Raw genomic sequence first — 22,839 nt, 5'->3', positions numbered from 1 at the left:
GAATGCCTATATGACTGCCGCATCTAAGTTAGCACCCCTCCTCCCTCCCTTCACTCATGTCCTCCCTGTTTTTCTTCATAAAGTTCATAATGCTACTGAGTTGTGCTGTGTGGGAAACTGTTTATTTTTCCATCTGTCTCAATCCCTCAACATTTCCCCCTCTGTTATGGGCCAGTGAACAGGAACTTGTGTCTGGCACCCAGTAGGAGCGCAGGAAATTTTTGACAGATGAATAAATGGATGAATTGCAAAGTCCCTTCATAGTATCTGTCACCCAGCCGGTGGGTGCCCAAGGATGACACTTCAGGGTTGTCCCAAGAGCTTATGGAAGTTTTTTGTTTTGTTTTGTTTTGTTTTTTTGCCGTGTGCGGGCCTCTCGCTGCTGTGACCTCTCCCGCTGCGGAGCACAGGCTCCGGACGCACAGGCTCAGCGGCCATGGCTCACGGGCCCAGCCGCTCCGCGGCACGTGGGACCTTCCCGGACCGGGGCACGAACCCTTGTCCCCTGCATCGGCAGGCGGACTCTCCACCACTACACCACCAGGGAAGCCCCTTATGGAAGTTTTGATGACACTGTATCTCTGGTTAATTGTTAGGGAGGCATGGGTGTGCCCGTTTTCTGTGAAATTTACTCAGCAGACGCAAATCTGTTTTTTGTTTGTTTTGTTTTGTTTTTGTCTCACGTGGGCCTCTCACTGTTGTGGCCTCTCCCTTTGCGGAGCACAGGCTCCGGACACGCAGGCTCAGCGGCCATGGCTCACGGGCCCAGCCGCTCTGCGGCATGTGGGATCCTCCTGGACCGGCGCACGAACCCACGTCCCCTGCATCGGCAGGCGGACTCTCAACCACTGCGCCACCAGGGAGGCCCGCATATCTGGTTTTTAAAAGCCTTGCATAAAATACCTGCAAGATTTTTTAAAAGTGATATTCGTCTTTTCTTAGGGAGACAAGCTCATTCCTTTCTTCCTGTTGGAATTAGCAACCATCTACAAGAACTGACACTTGGAGTCATTGTCTTTTCTGGGGACACAGAGAAGTTGGGTGGTGGGTAAGATACAGTGAGTCTGTTTTTTGTTTTTTGTTTAATATTTTCACTTTCGTTATGAGATACTAAGAGCGTTTTACTGTAAAAACAAGAATGGTTTTGGCAAATTGTAGCAGAATGAAATCATGTGTGTCTTTGTTTTCAAAGGTGTGTTGTAACTGCTGTTACCTGGTATCTGTTTTCAAGGTGTTAAATCTGGACCTCTGGACCATTGGATACTGATGGGCTGCTGGAAACAGTATCAAGAGAGTGTGTTTATAAACAGGTCAAAAATTAGTCTCCTTACAGGCACAACATTTTTAAGAATGGTCTAAGATACTAATACTATATAGCAACACAACTTTTAAAGAATATCTGGTATCCTTTTTCTTTTGGAAGCATAGTTGATGTACAATATTATGTAAGTTACACAGTGTACAATATAGTGATTCATAATTTTTAAAGGTTATACTCCATTTATAGTTATTATAAAATATTGACTCTATTCCCTGTGTTGTAAATATATCTTTGTAGCTTAACATAACTTTTAAAGAATATCTAATATCTTTTAAGTTAAGACCACGGTAACTCCAGTGAAGACAGACTATAGCTTTTCTACTGTGTGTTTGCACATTTTTGTTCTCTGAAAGCCAGTAATCAAATGAAACATGTTACTGCCACCATGTCCAAATCTTCAACAGAAGTGACTGTAATAATTTAGAAATAATATTTAGTTCCAGCATTGCACGTATGAATTCATTTTGCCTGATCCGTCATCCCATAGCTACTTTGGAGAGGCAGGGTGCCCCTCTTTCCCTCGGGGTTGTGAACACATTGTGTTCTAGAGGTTCCCTTGTATCTTCTCCCCGCCCCCAGAGAAACAAGATTGTAGAGAGGGTGGTAAGGCTCTCAGGAGAGCCCTCCAGGGCCAGCCTTCACCTCAGGTAGCTGATGTCTGCCACCGATGACGTCAGTCTCGAGAACCACACCATCCAAACGTCTCCTGCTACTTGAAAGTCTTTGGCACCTACCTCTTGGCCTGTCCTACCTTCCAGCCTACTCTGTGACGATGAACAAATGTTCTAGCCTCACTAGGCCTCACTTGCATGGTTTGTGAAATGGGGATAAATAATCATAGGATATTCTGAGGGCTACATGAGTGCTATGAGTGTAAAACACCAACAAGTGTCCTAGCATAGAATACGTGTACAGTAAATGCTAACTACTAAAATTATTATCCAGTGCCCCCTAATTACCACCCGTTCACCCATCAGTGGTTCCCCAGAGCAACTTGTCTGAGTTCAGTGTTAGGAAGCCAGCATCCTAATTTATTCCCGTCATGGATGAATTTGAGTGTCCCCCCAGTAGAGTTATTTGCAGTTTCAGTAGTAAACTCCAGTAAGTCTTTATTTGTTGTTTTGTTTTTTAATTAGACTTTATGGCTAAGGATTCAAACTTTTGGGGGATAATTTTGGCTGGCGGTGTAGGATGAAGAGTTTTCCTCCCCTTTCCTGGCTGTGTAAAACTCGGACCTGTCCTGATTCTTGGAGGCCACTCTTGTTTGTGTGCCTCTGACTGCTTTGTTTTCATGTCATGATATGACCCTCCCCTGTCCTCTTAAGTTTTATCCATGGGCTCGGTGCTCAGGCCTCTTTTCTTGTTCCCATCCACACCAGTGATCTCATCCAGTCACAAGGCTTTCAGCTGTGTCTGTACACTGGTGATTCCCAAAACCTTACACTCATGCATCCAACTCCTCCGCTCCGTCTCCATGTGGATGTCTAATACACATCCTTACTCAACACGTGCCAAACCACTTCCTCGGCTGCCCTCCCCACCTCGTCTCCTTCGTCTGTGTCATCTCAGACCAGAGCAGCTAACGGCCACCCCATCCTTCCAGTTGTTCATCCCCCACCCCCCGCCAAATCTTGGAGTCATCTGTGATTCTCTTCCTCTTCCTCCTTACCTCCCCCCCCCCTTTTCTATCCCCCTTCCCCATCTTTCTTCCTCCTGCTACGTCCGTTAACAACAAATGCCATTGATTCTATGCTCAAAATGCATCTAGCATCCAATGTATTCTCACCACCTGCATCCCAGACCCTGGACCACACCACATCTGTCACCTGGATGAAGGCAAGAGCATCCTAACTGCTCTCCCTGCTTCTGCCCTTGCCCCATACAGTTCATTCCCATCACAGCAGCCAGAGCAGTCCCTTTAAATATCACAGTTCAAACATGTCACTTCTCTGCTCCCGGGTCCTCTCCGAGCAAAAGCCAGAGTGCTTATCGTGGCCCATGAGACTCTGCAGCATTTCCTGCCCCCGCCTGGTACACCTTTCTCCTGCTGTCTCTCTGTCGCTCTCCCTACTGCACATGCCCTTCTGGCTTGCTGGGCCCCCTGCTCTTTCTCCATCATCCTAAGCATGGGCCTTTGCCAGTGGGCGTCCTTCCTCCTGGGATGCTCTTCCCTCAGTCATCTGCTAGGTCTGCGCTTCCCTTACTTCCAGTCTGCTCAAATGTCGTCATCTCAGCGAGACCTTCCCTGACCATTGATACAAAATGACCCGCATCTCCTGACACGTTCCCCGAGGCCCTGCTCCTGCTTTATTCTCTCTGTAGGGCTAGCACTGTTCGTCTGTCTTCTCTCGCCAGAATGTACGCTTCTTTTCCCCACCACTCTGTCCTCAGCTCCTAGATCAGAGCCTAGGACAGCTCAGCCCACACTAAATATTTAGGGGGCTCTTGAATTCTACCCACAGTGACTTTCCCTTCTCCCGTGGCAGCTGATTTTACTCTAATTACCAGTTGCAAATCTGCATCCTAGCCCTGACCTCTCTCCTGAGTTCTGGACACACACAACCTACCCTGTTACGGTCAACACCACCACCATCCTACCTGGGATCCCCTTCTGTCTCAGGTACCCTTCCCCGTCCAGTTCTGTACTTGACGTTGCTCCAAGGCTAAGCCATCCCGTCCTCTCCGTGTCCCTCCCTCTGCACATCCTGGGCCCCTCCAGCCCCGGTCACACTCTCTAGCGTCCTGCTCCCAAACTTGTCTCTCCCCAGGCCTCCCCAACCTGGGCTCACAGCTTAGCCTTCTAAACTACGCCTGGTCTCGTCGTTCCAAAACTCCCCTGCCCCTCTCCTCTGCCACGGCAGTGGATTTTGACTCTGTCTCTCACCACCTAAGGGTGCCTCTGTTGTGGGGTTGTGTGCTCCAGCCAGGTGGAATTGTGGGTCTGCACCCCTACCTTTACCAGCAGCTCTGACTGACTTTTGTGGTAGAAACTTCTGTATTGCTCTTTTTAATGTGAAACCCACCTCCTTTTCAGCTTCATCACCTATGTCTCCCCAACTGCATTATACCGCTCAGTCGGCCCATTCTCTCTGGCCCTTCTGCTGGATAAACCATGGACTTGCCAGCCTCTGAGATTTGTCCTGTGAAGTTCCTTCTGCTCGGGTTGCCCTCCTCCCCTTCGTCTACCTAAAAAGCTGCCACACATCCTTCGAGGCCTTCTTGAGTTGCCACCTCTATAATTGTCCTTCAAAGCACTTGGCCCAGGCATGATTAAGCCCACCTCCTTTGTGGTCCTACCGCATTTTTATAGCCTGTATTTGTATTAAAGATCGTTAATTCCTCCTCCCTCGCTCATGACCACAAGACACGTAACTGCCTTGTGTCTGCTCCTGGAGTGCGCCTTAGTGTGCAGAGGAGGTACCTAGTGAGTATTTGCGCTCTCGCGTTTTGAATCACAAAGGTGGGCCCTCCCTACATCGCCCACCGACCCCACCCCATCAGGACTTAGCTCCGCCCAGTCAGCGTTAAAAAATACAGGCTCCTGTCCCTGCCCCAGACCTGCTCCGTCAGACCTCTGGGGTAGAATGTGCATTTGTAACAAATGCCTCAGGTGCCAAAACTTCACAGTTACTGCTCTGCTTGTTGATGAGGTTAACGGAACATATTAGTTGCCAGTCACTGTTGTAGGTGCTGAGAGTGCAAAGATGACAACATGGGCCTGGGCCTCCCAGGAGGTTACACACCATCTGCTTCAGTGGCATCAGTGAAGAGTTCAGCCAGGTACTGAATTTTAGAGGGACTCACCTTCCAGGGTGGAGTACGTTCAAGTGTGTTCCAGTGGTGTCTCCATAAGAACACGTCTCATGGAGGCGGGGTGGGACCAGCTTGACAAAGAGGATCCGCAAATCATCCTTGTTCATCCCAGAGCGGCCTACTGGGTCTAGGTGAGGGCAGGGGGCTGCATGGAAGGCCGTAGGTGACAGGGAGAAAGTGGCTGGAGTTTCGACTTTTCCTATCCTTTTTCCCCATTCTTGCCTTTCTGAACCCACAAGCTCTCTTAATGGCCAGGATTTTATTTTTTGTAAGAGGCAAAGGGGTTCTGGGTACTTCAGGCAGGGAAAGGCCCTGACCTAGGGGATCACAGCCTGTCCAACTGTGGGTCAGTAGCTGCTTCCTACAGACAGGCCTAAAGGTCCTAAACATCCTCACTCAGAAAGCTTACTAGTCCTTACCTGGTACTAGCTTCTCGAAAATATGTTTTCCTGCTTTCAGGATTACAGATGCCATTTCCTTATTTCCAAATCTAAGACAGCTGGCAAGACTTCAGTGACCTGGCCCTTCTTAGTTCCGTTGTCAGCTCTGGAACACCGTTACACTTCTCTTTCACCCAGCCTCCGTGTACGAAAGGATTAATTAGATATCGAGATGAAAAGAGTCCCAGTTGCTACCGGCAAGGAACTCATAGGCCAGGAGTGACAATAGACAAGAGAAGGGAAAAAATTCAAAATCAAATAAACTTGCAAAAATAAAGCATTTAGATAGTTTCAATAGATGCATTATTAAATGTTATTAATAGGCCCTGGCCCGTTTTTGCAGGTGACCCTTTCTCAGACAAGAAGCTGGTGTAGCCACAAGCCACAGATCTATTTAAAAGTGATTAAAATGAAATCATCTTTAATGGAGTGAATGATGTACAAGGGACCCCCCTTCATCGAGTATCTGGGCTCGTGCAGATTTTCTCTCTGGCCCCTGAGCCTGGTGTTAGTAAATTCAAGAAGACGACGGGCTTTTAGGGGACATATCCCTGGCTTTAAAATTTTCCCCGTTTAGGTTATTCTCTTGGCTGAAATGAACTGATCTCTCATATAAGGTGAAGTCATCATTCGTTTTTTCACCAAACGTTTATTGTGTGCATGTGCCCTGGGCATGTGTATCCATAACTTGGCTATCCTGTAACATATGTAAAGTTTTAAACATTTTTTTCTTTTCACTTTAAGCTATTAATGTTCACAGCTGTTTGCTTCAGTGCACTGGGCACTAGACTGGAGCTGTACATAATTATCCACAGGATCCTCACAGTACTGAAGTAGGCTGTACCAGCAACATTTTACACATGAGACAGCTGAGGCGTGGACAGGTAACTTGCCTGAGGTCACACAGCTAACGTAGAACAGAAACGGGGTTTGGAGTAAGGACTGTGTGACCCCCAAAAGCACTGGCATCCCTCACCCCACTGAACACTGCTTCCCTGTGCATATGAACAGTGAATGGGACACAGTTCTCCCGTATTTCATATCCTCAAATATGGGAGCTGGGCAGGACTTGAGAGGTCATCTGGAGCTGCCACTGAATTTCTCAAATAAGGAAACTAGGGGCCAGTGTCACAGGAGATAATTAAGCCAAGGACTCCCTGCTTTAAAATTGGCAGAGAAAAAGAAGAGAGCCCCACCTAAAACCCGTGTTTAAGTGCCTTTATAGGATTGTCCTTCGCATTTAATGATAACCCCGTCTTAATCATCTCTTTGGGTCATGAAAAAAAATGCATCTGTGAAAATGATGATTTTTTTACATTTTTCTGATGATGCTGTCTATATTCCATTAGCTCTTATTTCCCATTTCTTATGGTGATTTGCTTTACATGATATAAATCAACAAACCTCAAACTTTAATGTATAGACAGATCACTTGGGATTCAGCAGGTGTCAGGTGCGGCCTGGAGACTCTGCAGCTCTAACAAGCTCCCAGGTAATGCTGCTGGTTGATGGAATATAAGTGGCAGGGATGTGGGCAGGGTTTGGGGAAACCTTTTCAGCTTCTTTCCTTTGTAGGAAGCATCTCCAGAAATCCAGGTCCCTGGTAAGTGTTGCTGTGGTCTGCTAAGGAATGGTTAAGATAATTTCTGAGGTACTGACAAAGGCATCTGTCCTGATGAATTTTATTCCTGAGCTTAGCTTGCAGCACCCAGGTGGGGTTTAATGGAGAAGGCACATTTAGACTGCTGGGAAGTCAGGGTTGAGGGTTGCAAGGTGCAGCAGAGCTGAGAATGTATTTGGTGCCGCGTTGTGTTCGCAGCACCAAGCAGGGTAGGGCGTCCTGCTGGAAGTGATTAGTTCGGGCTCCTCACAAAGAGCCAGGTTGCCAGGGACCCTTGGTTCAAGTACCAACCCTCCTGTTAGCCAACGGTGAGCCTTTGGGCAAGTCGCCACCCTGAGACTTAGTTTGCTTATCTGCAGAGTGGGGTTGCAACCGTTATTTACCTCATGGTGTTCAATTAACGATGCATGCATGTAGCACACGATGTGTGATCTTTTCATCTACTGGGAGCACAGTAAGTGTCTCTCGAATAAGAGGGAGGATAAAAATGCTTTGAAGCATCTCAGACTCAAATTGAGCTAAATGAGTTCTGTCTTGGCAAGATTCTCAGGAACCTGCTTTAATGAATAGATAAAGATGATTTGTAAATAACACATTGAATTATTACATGTAAATGGTGGTTACGTGCCTGGAAACCATTTAAGTTGAATAGTTGGTCCAAATTATTGAACTTCCTGCCTTCTCCTAATTCCCCAAATGAAAAGGGATTTTAACCAGTTTTGCATAGAGAATCTTTAAGATGCATTTGCTCTAATTCCGTGATTAAGTTGAAGACACACAGGGGCACTATAAAGCTGGACTTGGGGATTTTGTCACATTAAGAGTTCCCCTGACATCTTACACTAGTCATCTACTTGGCAGACCTCGGAGGATCCCTCCCCACTCCTGCCTTAACCATAACAGCTTCTGGGTTCGCCAGGTCCAAGTGAAAGCAGCTCCTGGAAGCTGTGGCCTTAAGCCCAGAGAGACTGGCACCGGATGGGCTTTCTTTCCTGAGGGTGGACCCAGGGGTTTCTCAGCTCTGTGTCACTCTCACAGACTTCTTGGGATTTTTGCCCTCGGTCCCACAGATTAGAAAATGTGCTCGGTGTCTCTTAGTTGTGATGGCTTCCCGCTCTGTTCCTCTTGTGCTCTCGTTTCTGCCGCTGGTGACGACAGCCACTGTTGCTTGTTAGATGCCAGTTGCTGTGTAAATACTTTATGCGCCTTAGCTCTTGCAGTCTAAGTAGCAGTCTAAGTAGGGGTAGAGACCGTTCTCAGAAAGGGGAAGCGAGGGTCAGCAGAGTCAGGCTTGTCACACAGCGGGTGGCTGGCAGAGCTGGAACTCAGCTCTGTCGATTTCAAAGACCATCCTCTCAAGCCCTCTGCTTTCCTGCCTTCCTGCCACAGCCCAGCTTGGCTTTCGTTTGGTAAATTATCTTCCTCTCGTGTCCAGCCTCAGAAAATGATGACCTGTAAATGCGTTCTTCCCGAATTGTGTTCCTTGTATCACGTTTTGGGGTATCATTATTGCCAAGGGTTCTGGTGGCGTCTAACCCTGTCCCGCGTCTCTGCTTCTCCCCCCGCAGCTCCTGCCCCCCAAGCAGTGTGGCTAAATGGGTGGTGGTGGTGGAGGAGAGAGTGAGTGGCAAGGGCAGTGGGTGGGCCCAGGGATGGAGTAGATAACCTAAGAAGGGCTGAGAGGGGGGTTTGGCGGAAGATGTGCTATCTGTGACCACCCATGCTCACAGTGACTGCTTGGTGTTTTACTGAGAAGCGTCCTCATCCAAGAGGAAGATCGTGGGCATCAGAGCCAGAGAGACCAGGGAAAGAACCCAGATCTCCTCAAAAACAGGCTCGCTGAGTTTGTTTCCTAGTCTGTAAATGGAGATAATGATACCAACCTGGCAAGCTTGCTGTAAGGATTAGAGATCTATATGCAAACCCCTCTCCTATAGTACGTGCTCAGTAAAAGGAAGCCATTACTATATTACTATCATTAAATCAGAGGGGAAGCTCCTAGTGGAACAATTCCAACTCCTTAACCTGATCCACCAGGAGGCGTTTCTTGTTCCACTGCTGTGTTCCCAGCTCCAGCTGTGTACTGTGAGAGGGTGACATAGTATTCAAAGAATGTGAAAGTAGGTCCTGATTCCTTGGTTCTGCGACTTTCCACAGCTTTGGCCGTATAGCCTTCCAGGAATGGACACATTCAACGTTATATTACTGCTAGATTCCTCCCTCAACTTTCTCTCACACTTCCTGCCTCCCAGGCCAACAAAGAGGAACCTAAACATTTTTTCTTTGCCTTCAGGAATCTGGGAAATTCAGAGAGGCAGGGGTGCCAGTTCTAGAGCATACGCTTCATGAGGACAAGGGCTTCGTCTCGAATGAGCACTGCTGTCTCCTCGTCAGCTAAAAGAGGTGTGCAATGAATCTTTGGTGGTTAAATAGATTGTAGTTCTTCTTAGGCTGTTTGTTGCACATGTACGGCAGGGTTTCTCAGCATGGACTCTTGCCATTTTGGACCTGATCACCCTTTGTTGCGGGTGCTATCCTGTCCAGCCCTGGCTTCTGCCCACTCGATGCCAGCAGCACCCCTCAAGTGGTGATAACCGGAAATGTCTTCTCCTCAGAGGCCCCATCACCTCTACCTAGATGAGCACCCTTGGTCTGCAGAGAGAGGGTTTGGTTAGGGTTCTTTTGAGAGGTTTGGGTTTGTAAAATGAAGGAAGTCAAAAGATTTTTTTAAAGATGTGAGAATGTACTGTATGTATCATACCAGTTTTAAAAAAAAAAAAATGTCTCTTTCACTGAAATCCACTGCACACACTTCCCTTCCAGTTGCTGCAACTATCTGTTAGAGGAACAGGGAAGAGAGGGCTGCCGGCTGCCTGCTTCCTGGGGCTGCAGCTTTGCCAGCAGCTGCCCTCACTGCTACTTTAAGAAACAGTAACTGTAGATGGTACAGCTTCCAGTTCACCGTTGAATCAGCAAGTCCGGTACAGACTGACCTGTTTACAAGGCAGATCACTTACAAATCTCGGCTTGTTTTCCCTTTTAAAATTGATTTTGTGGATATGGCCCAGTTCTGTTTGCTAAAGATGGCTGAGGTTCAGGCACGAGGTATAGGCTTTTTAGTGTTTTCTAGTGACTGTCTGGATCAGATTTGGCTTACAGGAGAATGGCTTTCCTTGCGCTGGCCAAGCCAGCCAACGATTCATTACTGTCAGAAGTTCTGACAGCATTTTTCTTATTTTGACACCTGGATATTCATAAAACTGTCCAGCATCTGGAAGGAACCTTGAAAATTAGAGAATCCAACCTCCTTCATTAAGAAATGAGGCAACTCGTGGCACAGGGAGATCACCTTGGTGCTTTGCGACCACCTAGAGGAGTGGGCTAAGGAGGGTGGAAGGGAGGGAGTTGCAAGAGGGAGGAGATATGGGGATATATGTATATGTATAGGTGATTTACTTCGTTATGAAGCAGAAACTAACACAACACTGTAAAGCAATTATACTCCAATAAAGATGTCAAAAAGAAAATTAGGCAAGTCATTTTCCATAGAAGCTGACGCATTTCCTTTCAAACACCAATATATCAGCATCCTAAGGTGTTAAGCAGAATAGAGCTAGCGTTGAGCGTGATCCTGTTGGTTTTAGTGAGGACCTTCTCTACCTTTATCTGATGGAAAGACTGTTCGAAGAACATAATGTGGACACGATCTTGTATTAAAAGTAGGATTCAGCAAAAACGGCCGCCTTGATGAGAACACACCAAGAGTCAGTTATAAAACTCCATTAAAAAATGTAAGTGTGTAGGGGCTTCCCTGGTGGCGCAGTGGTTAAGAATCCGCCTGCCAACGCAGGGGACACGGGTTCGAGCCCTGGTCCGGGAAGATCCCACGTGCCGCAGAGCAACTAAGCCTGTGCCGGGAAGCTTCCACATGCCGCAGAGCAACTAAGCCCATGCGTCACAACTACTGAGCCCGCGCGCCACAACTACCGAACCCGCGTGCCTAGAGCCTGCGCTGTGCAACAAGAGAAGCCACTCCAGTGAGAAGCCCACATACTGCAACGAAGAGTAGCCCCCCGCTCGCCGCAACTGGAGAAAGCCCGCGCGCAGCAACGAAGACCCAAGCAGCCAAAAATAAATGACTAAATAAATAAATAAATTTATTAAAAACAAAATGTAAGTGTGTATATGGCTTGACTGGACAGTTTAGCAGTGAGGGGTAAAGAGCAGGAAGTCTCAGGTCACCTGTATGCAAATCAGGTTTTTGTGTCCTGAGGCCACACCTTATCAAACCTCTGTGGGCCCTGGGCTGCTCTGCTGTAAAACGGTAAGAAGTAATAATGACATCTGAATACGCAGGCTTGCGAGGCTTCAGTGCTGTGATGAAGGTGACTTGCTGAGCACACAAGCAAGAATTCCGTCCGTGCACGTCAGCCCCCGGCAATGTTGTCCTACGAAGCGCTGCCTCCTTGTTTCACGCTAGAACCCTTCTTGGACTCTGGAGACTGGACTGTAGAGCTTTCTTCAGAAACCTAGAGCAGCGAAACTGAACAGACCTAAAGGACTTTGTATAATTATCTCCTGCATCAGAATATGAGTAAAAGACCAGAAGGTGGAGACAGAGGCGTTTAAAAAGAGGCATATAAAGCAAAGGTTTATCAGTGGTATTTTTTTCTGGGTGAAATGGTGGTATTCTCATGTTTTATTTGCTTAAATTGACATCATGTTGTATGAGGTGAACACAAATTATACTCATGCTAAACCATCATAAATTGAATGGTAGCTTTAAAAATTAGTAAAAATTTGGGCTTCTCTGGTGGCGCAGTGGTTGAGAGTCCGCCTGCCGATGCAGGGGACGTGGGTTTGTGCCCCGGTCCGGGAGGATCCCACATGCCGCGGAGCGGCTGGGCCCGTGAGCCATGGCCGCTGAGCCTGCGCGTCCGGAGCCTGTGCTCCGCAACGGGAGAGGCCACAACAGTGAGAGGCCCGCGTACCGCAAAAAAAAAAAAAAACACTTAGTAAAAATTCAAAATACACAGTTTTAAAAATGAAAAAGTGCAACGGACATTTCCTACCTTTGGATCCTTATACCACCCTGTCCCCCAACCCCATTAGGGAAGGAACCCTGTCTATATTCTGCTATATGCTTTGGGCAGCCAGGGGTATATCTTCTAGGCATATTTGGTGGAGAAGTCAGCTAAACTCTTCAAAGGAAGAAAAGTCAGTATTAGAATAAATGCCAGTAGATTTTCATATAAAGGCAATAGACTGTTCATGTGAAAACCTACTCAGAAAAGGTTAAGGTTTGGGGTTTTTTGTTTTAGTTTTCTTTCCCCAATCCTTTTGTAATTTAAAGCCCCCAGACAGCATAAAACCTGTATCAAATAGCAAATTAGTATTTATGTAAGTCAATACTGTAGTTCCCCGGGCAGTCCAGAGAGAGCGACGGATGCATCGTGGGTCAGACGCCACCGTCGCAGGTGCTGACCCAGCACCTCGCTCTTCATCACGTTCTGCAACGTAGCTACTTGAGGCTTCGGGTCTGGCGGCAGAATGCAGTCATGGTGGTTATTGTGGATTTGCATTTGTCAAACAACATCCGGCACACTCATAATAACTAGAAAAGGGTTGTAAACCTGGTGCTTTGGGGAAGGTTGATTTATCAGACTCCACCTGCTCAACAGGGTCCCTTGTTTGCCTCCACACTAGTCCGTAATTATGCTTCCTTGTGACCTCCAGGCTAGGGAGCAGTGTTCAGAAATGCGTTTTTTATATCAGGTTCAACACCCAGGGCCATAATTCCGGGACTGTAGTCTGCAGAGCTCTGCCCCTTGTGCCTGATGCTTGCCCCACACCTGGGCCTAGCCCTCTGCTCTGCCATCCCCTCCACCTCTGAGCTGGCTCAGTTTTGTGCACATCTCTTGCCAGGAAGTTCACCGTCTTGAGGTCCCCTGGGGACTATGTCTCGGAGGGTCGGTGGCTGGTAAAGAGCATTCCTTTTACAGATTCCAGACCCTGGTGGGTCAGCTGTGAGCTGGTGCTTGCCCCTCACCGCCAGCCTCTTAGTTCTTACAGCCAGACGTGGGGCTGTCAAGCATTACTTGAGTTTTTCAACCTGAGGCCTGATGTAGCTGGAACCCAACATTCCTGAGCAAGACCTGCTAATTCAGTACAGGGAGAAAGGAAAGGTTGCAAGGATGGAGAGGCTTCACTTCTGCAGGTTGATGACACCACGTCCTGTTACCCCCGAACCCAGGACATGGTGCTGGGTGAAGCCGGTCTCAGTGGATGGCTCTTCTGGTGAATAAGCTGGTAGTATGTTGCCATCTAGTGGAACATATGGCAAACTAAAGATTAATGTACTCTGACCGCAGAGTTCAGCAGAGCTAATTAAATCAGCCAGAGAAAATAACTGAAAGTATTTTCTACAAACGTAAGGTAGATAGCCAGTGGGAAGCAGCCGCATGGCACAGGGAAACCGGCTCGGTTCTTTGTGGCTGTCTGGAGGGGTGGGATAGGGAGGGTGGGAGGGAGGGAGACAAAGAGGGAAGAGATATGGGAACATATATATATGTATAACTGACTCACTCTGTTATAAAGCAGAAACTAACACACCATTGTAAAGCAATTATACCCCAATAAAGATGTTAAAAAAAAAAAACAAAAAGAAAGTATTTTCTAAAGGCAGGTGTTTTGGAAACACGTGCAAATTCAAGTGAGGCGGAGGGTGACTTTTAGTAATCATGTTTTCTTAAAGTTGGCAAAAGGTCACCCAAGAGTTCTCGAATATTTACCACCAAGGAAGTAACAAATTTTTCAATCATATAACCAGGTCAAGACCCTGCATTGTCATTGTCATCCATACAACAGGCCCAGTTTCCTATCCAGGGTCCTAGGCCAAAAAGGCTTGGTTATCACATGGTTATTTTTTTATTTTTTAAAATGTGATTTTAAGGTTTCCAGTGTCTCTCTTACATTTCCAGTTTTCCTGTTAAACTTCCACAGGATAAATATGCTTATTTGTAGGAGACGCGAGCACCTGACTTGACAAAGTAGGAGTTTCACATTTTAAATTCTAACTAGCATCCCAGAAGTGTCCGCTTCTGTGGTTTCAGACCTGATTTGTGTGAAGACCTGCAGACTTAAATTACATTGTGGAATGTTTCATGAACACTGAAACATTTTCCTTGTTTCTTTGCTCTTTTGCTTCTGTTTGCTTAGATCCCTCCCTGGTGCCACAGCAGCTGAGTGCGCATCAAATCTGAAGAAAATCTACACAGTACAAACGGTACAGGTAAGATCAAGAAACCTGCTGTTCGTGGGACAGTTAATCATCCAACCTGAGACCTGTGCTGTGCTGGCAGTGCCCACCCGGGGCTGTGCCCTGACCTCAGCTCACATGTCCACTCTGGCAGAGCAGCCCTCAGCCACATCTACCCCAAAGGCCAGCTGAGCACATGCCCGAGTGGCCTGCTCTTCTCTTGGTGACGTGTGGAACCTTATCGTCTCCCAGACCCTCGTGACTCTGGTGTGGTTTTGACGATATCGCTCTGCGTCCTCATTTAAGCACCAGCTTAGCCGCTCCCTCTCTGGGCTCTGTTTGCCATCGGTGAGAGGCCCTGGCACCACCTGCAAGCTTACTGAAAGTCACAGGGCAGGATAGTGTTGAGCCTGAAAGTGGAAGGTCTCGGACCCTTGTCCTACTCCACGTTCAAATTCCATCATCCTAAACTCGGCAGGGATCAGCCCTTTAATTTGTGTAAGACTGGTGTGATGGTAGCACCTGCCTCCATGGGTGGGTATGAGGACCGAACGAGATGATGTCTTTATCAGGCTTAGCAGGAGACCTGATACATGGTAGGTTGTCAGCAAATGTAAGCTCTTAGATCTCTTAGTTCTTTCTCTACCCAACTCTTAGGATGAACACAAAAAAACCCTGGTTTATTTAGTTGATCACATTACTGTTTTCTTCCAAAGCAAATTCTATCTAGTTTCTCCCCCTCCATTGTTGTACACACGATAAGCCTGTTAAGGCTGCTTCATACTTGCATTGACTATGTGTCCTGAATTTTCTAGAAGGGCCAGTTTTAAATTGTGTGTTCTGCCCTTAAGTCTTTTAACGTGTTAGAAATTCCAATAGATCGGTGTCTCTTCGGCAGCCTCTCACTTGCACAGGAGTTGTGCAGAGATCTTTTTTCAGACACTTCTCCCAGTATCTGGTTCAGGAAATTTAGTACTCATGGTTATGCAGCCCCAGGAATCTGATTGTAAAGTGCCTCGTGTGGCCACAGAGGGCCCTAAGCCGGGTGTAAAGACGCAGTCCCTACCACAGGCTGTCTCTGAACTATTTGAGAAAATGACCTAAGCATGTGGAGAGCAGAATAACAGTGCTGTTGTAAATAAGCATTCAGTGCCAAGTACAAGCAGTGTCACACGACAGCACGTGGGCCACCGTCCAGAGGGACAGATGCTCTCAGAGTCCAGGAACGGGTCCCCTTCACTTCTCCCCGTGGTGACATTATGGACCTTCTTACCTCTTCCCAGCACCGCTGTGTAAACCTCAGAGCACTTGATTCTAAAGCCTGTCCTCATGTAGAAGTTCTTAGAGCCCCCTGGTTTTTGTTTTTTTTTTTTTGAGGTCCTCATTAGACTTTTCCTATGCTATTGTGACATTGGATCCACATCACAAGTGTGCCTGGGTTTCCAGGAAGACACTGGTAAAGTTACACCGAGGGATTGGTTTGTTTCCCTGGCCCTGTGTGATGACAACAGAGCACTGGTTGAGCCTTGGTATCTGGCAGCAAGTGACATAGGGTCTTCAGGGACCAATTTAAAGTACCCAGGCCGGCACATACTAGGAAATACCTTCTTAAAAACTTCATTGGGATATAATTTTTTCAGTAAATGCAGGTTTCTTAAGTGTGGAAGTTTGATAAATTTTGACAAAGATACACAAACGTGTAACTGTCACCCGATCAAGATTTAAAAATTCCATCCTGTCAGGAAGGTTTTCTTCATGCCCTTTTCCTACCAGTCCTTTACTGGAAGCAACCACTATTCACATTTCTGTCACCATGCATTGGCTTTGTCTTTTATTGAACCTCATATAAATGGAGTACTATATTGTGCCTGGTTCCTTTCACTCCGTAAATACTGAAGGATCAAATGAATGAATGAGAAATTAATAAATGAACCACTTCTCTGTCACAGCAGACTGCTCACATAACGATCTGTTAAGCTGTAACCACACATTCTCAATGGCGGCAAAAAATGATTCTTGGTGTGGCCAGAAAAATCATGCTGTTCTTATGTAGAAAGCACAGATAGGCATACGGTACATAAATAGATATATAGTCTCTTGGTGGTATTAAAGTTTCACAAGAAAGTGATTAGGAAAAGGGCTCCTTCAACATAGGGGGATGATAATGAAACACTGCCCCAGGGGGTCAGGAAGTCCTGTCGTGTGTCTCCGATGTGTCAGTCCTCCGTTTCTTCATCTGTAAAACAGATAGTAGCAGTTCCTCCGCCCTAGGGTTGAGTGAGGGTTAACTGAGATTGCATAGTTCTTAGTAGTGCTTGGTACTTAGTAAGCCCTCAGCTGTTGGCAGCTTTTACAGAAGGTTGGATTCTACGCTTCAGCTTCATCGGTTGACCTGGGAGGTTGTGGGCCTGGGTGTAGGGTGGTCACGCTGCCTGGGCCGGTATCTCACATCTGCTGCTTAGTAGCTCAGGCAAGTTCCTTAACTTCTCTGTATCTGTTTGCTCATCTCTAAGATGGGAGTAATTGTGATACCAACTGCGTCATGAGGTTGTGAGAGTGAAATGGCACAAGGACGTAAAAAGCACCTAGTAAGTGCTGGATAATGATAATGAATTCGTCTGCCGTTATTTGCCTCCTTCTCTTGGAACATCTTCTTGTACGTTCTTCAGTCATGTTTTAAATCACAGAACTGTGTACCACTACTTCTAGATGATTCATTTCAAGCAGTCATTCCCCAGATTATACCACTGTGAATACCTCTACTTATGAAAATGTATTTAACTTGTCGATGAGTTTGGGGATTTCAGGCTGTGTCCTTAATATCTGTGAATAGTCCTTAGTATTTGAGAACCAGCCTCGGTGCTGATTTTAAAGTCATTTGAGGGTATGCGTTTGCCCCACTGTCTTTTTATTTTGTGGTTATATGTGGATTCTTGAACTCTCGCTCTGTCAGCACTAAAAAATTACGTCCCTGATCGTGTCTGTTTTTCCCTCATCTATGTTTAGATGCAGTGTAGTTATCATGTGGTATTAATGATTGCTTTCCATAAGGACATGTTGAATAATATGTCTTTTTGTACTTTGAGGCCCTCAGCAAATCAGAGATGCTGATGGGGGTGGCAGAGGAATTGTTATCCCCATTTATTAGCTGGAGGGGCTGAGGCTGGGAGGTAAGTGGCCCGAAAAGTGGCAGAAACAGCCAATCGCGCTGTGCTCTGGGACTGGAACTCCCTCCTTTTCTAGGTCCATCCTTTTGCTTTTGGTCCACACTGCCTGAGGAGTGAGGGAGGGCTGTGTCTCCAGCTGGCCCACTGGCCCCTGCTGAGGACCGTCTCATCACAGCCACCAGTAATGCCCTCTGGTTGGAGTTAAATTTGTTCCCTACTTACCTGCCTTTCTTGGAAAATTCCATGTTTCATCTAGATGTGTTTTCCAGGCACTTACTGATTCCTTTTACTCTTTTGTAAACATTTCAAAATTTTCCACATTTCTTCTGTGTTTTTGTGTCCTAAATGCATGCAGCGCGGAATAGAACACAGCTTCTGAACAAGCCTGATTTTACCTGTGGCAGAAGGGAGTTACCGGCCAGGTAACAATTTGCAGGGGATCCTCCCTTGCTACCACAAGACCAAAATTCCAGCCCTGAAAACTCATTCCTGTGTAGCATTCTAACCCACCTCAGGTATCACATTCAAGGTTTTGCCACACTGTGTCCTGTTGTTCTATGTCCTATGCAGTGGTCCCATAAATTGACCGACTTTTTACTTAAATTTACGGAAAACAGAAGCTTCATATTTCTTCTGTAAATGCATATCCAGCATCATTTATCATAAACAGAAGGTCTTCAGAGAAATACAGATACAATCTCTTAAAATGAAGAGAATCTTCCTTCTATACTTGTGTATGGCCGGTGATATCAAGGCATCATCCCTTATCAGAAGGTTGTGGAGCTGCTGTGCTCTTGCAGGTCATTAAGGTAGGGCAGCAGATTGCTTTGCAAATCATTGGGAAAGGAGGGCTGTCTCTTTTGGGAGGAGAGGTTTTATAGGTCAGGACCGATAATGGAGAATGACAGAAAGATTGATTCAAAGTCGTCACTGCCCTGGAACACAGCAGGGCAGCCCACGGTGGGTGGCATCCTGCAATAGAATGACCTGCAGTGAACCATTTGGGTGAAGGGACAGGGTCGAGGGAAGAAAGAGAGAAACTCCCTCCCGAAAAAAGAGAGGGAAAAAGCCCTGCAGGCAGGTCTGCTTCATAGTTCTGCTTAGTGAAGCTTAGTATCGAGAATAACAGGACTATGTAGCTGTCATTTAATTTATTCGTGGGGTACGTGATGGGATCAACATTATAGTCACAGCCCAGTTGTGCAGAAACAGAACTGAAGTCAAAGTACCTGGATCCTGTCTGCTGGCATGTTGGCAGTGGAAGCCGCTGTGCAGGTGGGGTGGGAGATTAAATCTTGTAAAGTGGAAGTGATTCAGTCACTTCAGATGTAAAACTTGGTCTCTCAAGGGGGATCAGAATATGCCACCCCAAAAATGTCACTTTAACTTAAGAATTACTTTGAACTGAAGGCAGTTGAAAAACAGCAGACCCAGGAGGAGCTCTCTGACCTCCTCTATCTGCCTGAAATCAGGGCATAAATTACCTTTTTAAAGGTGACATAAATTTACATTTGTCAAGGTATCCCTTTTTCTTACCCCTTGAGTCTGCATAACAAACCTACTAAGCAAATGTATGTACCGTGTATTTCCTCAGCACAGTCACACCATATACCACCTCTAGGGGCCCCAGACCCCCTTTCCTTTGTCTGGTCACTCTCCACAATTTGTCATCCTTTGTTAAAATGGTGTATAAGCTTCTGAGTCCAATCACGTCTTTCGGTTTTCACCAAAGTGAAAGCCCTGTGCACTGAAAAATATTAACATCAATAAACATATATACCTAATGGGCCTTACCCAGGAAGCCGAATACACACTGCTCTGCTGTTTCCCCCAACTTTTCTCCTGTTCTCTCAATGTGTGAACCCCCACGTAGCTCCCTAACTCAGACTTTGTTTTTCATTCATTGACTTAACTGCGTGGTGAGAAATTGCCCACTCCCCTATCAGTCCTCCAAACTTTGGTTCTCACTTTAAGTCAAGACCTTCGGAATGCAAAGCAAAGCCCATTTCTCTCTCCACTACCTGGCTGTCCCAGGTTAGAAACACTTCGCTTTCAGCCTGTTGTATCTGCTGTGAATTTAAAAACATCCGTTAAGCTCTTCAGTTGCCTTTCTTCTGGGCTCTGCCCTTCCCATAAACCATTGATTTACTTGGTGGGATGCAAGCCCCAGCCAATTAGAAATACCTAAGGAATGAAAATGTTTGTTTAAAATTTCAAAAATACTTTCAAAGATTTGTATGCTGTGACCCGCGGAAGAAATTCTGGATTTGTTGGGGTTTTTGGAGGTGTATTTGCTGGATGTTTTTCTTTTTAACACCGTGTTTGTTGCCTGTCACCACATGGCATCTTTTCTTCTCAAGCATTTTCAAGTATATTCTCTTTTTTTTTTTTCTTTTCCTTCAGAACATTTAGTAAAAAAATGAGGAAATTTGCCAGTTTTCCTGGTAATCATTGATTATCTATTTGGCAAAGGACTGTTAGGAGGAGCATAATTGCTTCAATCAGGACTAGTAGGTTGGGGATTTGTTAAGTGGACACCATTGTCTGGTGAATCTAAGCACACCTGGGACTCACCACAGCGCCCTGCCCTCCTTGGTGTCCACACATGTTGACTGAATAAGTGATGCCTGACTTCCCTCCCTCTCCTCGGGTTGTCACTGAGGCTTTTGAAAAAAACACTTCATTATTATTAATAAACATTGTGCTTAGCTTTACTGCAATCTACTGTTTGCAGACCACTTAGAATTAATTATAAGTCTAAGGGCTTTTGAAATCTATTTGCGAGGTTCTATCTGTAGTAAAATTTAGATTATTTAACAAACATAAAAGTATGTTACAGAGAATATGACCAAGAATTATCAAGTTTCCAGTGAAACAGCGCTTTCGCTTCCTCAGGGGAGAAAGAAGGTCTAACTAAGGAGCTGTGTGTTGCCGGGTTCCTTCCTTCAGCTCTTTTGCCATCATACACGCTTGACGAGTATTCTACACACTGCGTGAGGTTTGCAATATGGAAACAGACCGACTTAGTGCCACGGACTTTAATGGGCCTCTGTTCAATGAGGTCACCGCATATTTCACTCTCATTTTGTGTTCATGCAGAAACATGCAAATATGCACTTGAACAAGTACCTTAGGTCAGGGTGAAGTCTCTCACTGTGTCTTCTGGGGCTGTAATCTCTTCCTCTCTCATTTGCCAAGACTAACAAAATCAGTTGTCTGTGTCTTCAGGAGAAGCTTCTAAAGCTACACACTGTAGCACGATCCTTAGTGTGACGTTCTCACCTTTGGCACGGGAGAAGCATTTTGTTGTGTTTTCCAAGGTGCTTCAAACACTGGGTGAAAAGTTAGGATTCGAGAACTTTGGCAAGGGTGTGAGGGCAGGTGCTCTGGCCTGGTATGCCTTTTAGGAGACTTGAAGTTTGCTGGCACCAAAGTCCTCTTGGTGGAAGCAGGGATGTATATTCTACCATAAGTGTGTCCATAAATTCTGCCCAGGTCATTGCCACATCATTGCAGAAGTGCTAGGCTAGGGCTAATGCAGTGGCATAGTCAGTGTGATGAAGGGCACGTACTGGTGGGAAAGGTGCCCCTCACTCTGTGACCTCGTCCATGACCTCGTGACCTGGTCTGTGGCTTCTAGGACTGGAGAAGGTGGACAGAGAGGGCTAACTCTCTTCCTTTTCTTATTGGGACACTAATCCCATCATGGGGGGAGGGGGTCCATCCTTATGGCCTAATTATGCCCGAAGACCCCACCTCCTAATTCCATCCTGTTGGGGGCTTGGGTTTCACTATATGAGTTTGGAGAACACACAATCATGGAATTCCTAACACCGTGCATCTTGGGCAACTTGTGGCTTTGGCAGCTGAGCTATTTCCTTTTCCTCCTGGGAGAGGAAAGGAAGGGGAACAGAGCACATGAGGTGATTCCTCTTTGCCTCCTCTGCATCCCATCCCCCAGTCCAAAGTGTAACAGACTCTCTCTAGGCTTAGAAAGAAGACAGAGTCAGTGTCATAAGGAAATATGGTTCAGTACACATACTCAGCACTACAGGCTTTATTAGATGCCATATACCTGTCAGAAAAATCATTAGCAAGATCCTTAACCTGTTTTATGTGGAGACACATTGCATAGGAATGTTTGCTAAACCATAGCTTCCTGAAGCATACAACTTTAGCCTGACTTCAGAAAAGAACATTCTTTAATGTTATGTTACATTTTCTAGCAGAAAATTAGGAAGAATACTAAGAAAAATCTAGTTTGAATGGGTAGGAGTTAATGAGAATCTGATTTTTTTTTCTTTAATGCATTAATTTTATAAGCTAGCAGCACAGTGAGTCAATACTGGGTGTATTAAACAAAGTGTTTTTCTTTTAAAGATATTCTGGAGCGTGTACAATAATATTCCTCCTGTGACTAGCCTGCCTTTGAGATGTAGTTATCATTTAATGAGAGGAGAGAGGCGGCCACTTTGGTAAGTGTCTTCTGTATAGTTTGAGGTTAAGGTGGGAGGGAAATGGTTGTGAACTTAATAAAATAATTTCATGCCAAATTGGAATGCCAAAGTAATTTTCTCCTGGTGGTGTTGCAAAGCCATTTTAGCCATGATTTAATTTTGAAATAGACCCCTTCCCTCTACCCGTTTCCCCTTGTGCTCCAGAGTGATGAGCAGGTGTCTCAGCATCCGCCCATGGAGGACCCCATTGCAGTCTCACAATACATAGGTCCTCGTTAGCTTGCTGAGGGTGCCGTGCAGTTCTTTGTATCGGGGTGTGGCATCATTTGGGTTTGTTCTTTCACTTGTTCAATAATGACCTGGACAGTGGAGTGAAAAAGCTTATAGGCTGGAGGGGAGATGAGGGAACAGATGTGGTACCCACATCTGTTATATGAACAAAGATCATATAACCTCAGACATACCTCATGTGGACCACAGAGAAAGTGTATGATACTGATCACGGCCCAGGGTCGAGGGGAAGGTGCCTTTCTTCTTTAATAGCTGGAGTGGTGTTGAGGGTGGAGGACAGTAAGCCAGTTTGCCTAGGCTGGAGTCCCAACTAGTAGTAAATCCTTGCATCATGTCCCTCAACTGATCTAAGCCATTTACTCATTAATAAAATGGGAATATATCTTAGCTCTTCGGTAGCAAATGGCAGAAACGTAAACTGAGCCAAAAAAAAAAAAAAAAAAAAAAAAAAAAAGAAAATTTGATGTTTTT

At 46.0% G+C, this 22,839-nt stretch overlaps 1 protein-coding gene across 3 annotated transcripts in view; it reads left to right on the top strand.

Annotated features, from left to right (window-relative positions):
- EIF4E3 (eukaryotic translation initiation factor 4E family member 3) overlaps positions 1-22,839 on the top strand; it is a 65,761-nt gene that overhangs the window by 27,802 nt on the left and 15,120 nt on the right. For all 3 annotated transcript variants that reach the window (XM_007447662.1, XM_007447661.1, XM_007447663.1), the window contains exons 3-4: positions 14,414-14,486; positions 22,001-22,095. In XM_007447662.1, coding sequence (XP_007447724.1) covers positions 22,070-22,095 — 26 coding nt within the window. In that variant the 5' untranslated portion in view covers positions 14,414-14,486; positions 22,001-22,069. The remainder of the gene's footprint in view (positions 1-14,413; positions 14,487-22,000; positions 22,096-22,839) is intronic.

This window comes from Lipotes vexillifer, unplaced genomic scaffold (assembly GCF_000442215.2).
Source record: "Lipotes vexillifer unplaced genomic scaffold, Lipotes_vexillifer_v1.1 scaffold1008, whole genome shotgun sequence".
Lineage (NCBI taxonomy): Eukaryota > Metazoa > Chordata > Mammalia > Artiodactyla > Lipotidae > Lipotes > Lipotes vexillifer.
The sequence above is the reverse complement of the archived record's forward strand: the minus strand, read 5'-3'. Positions and strand labels throughout refer to the sequence as shown.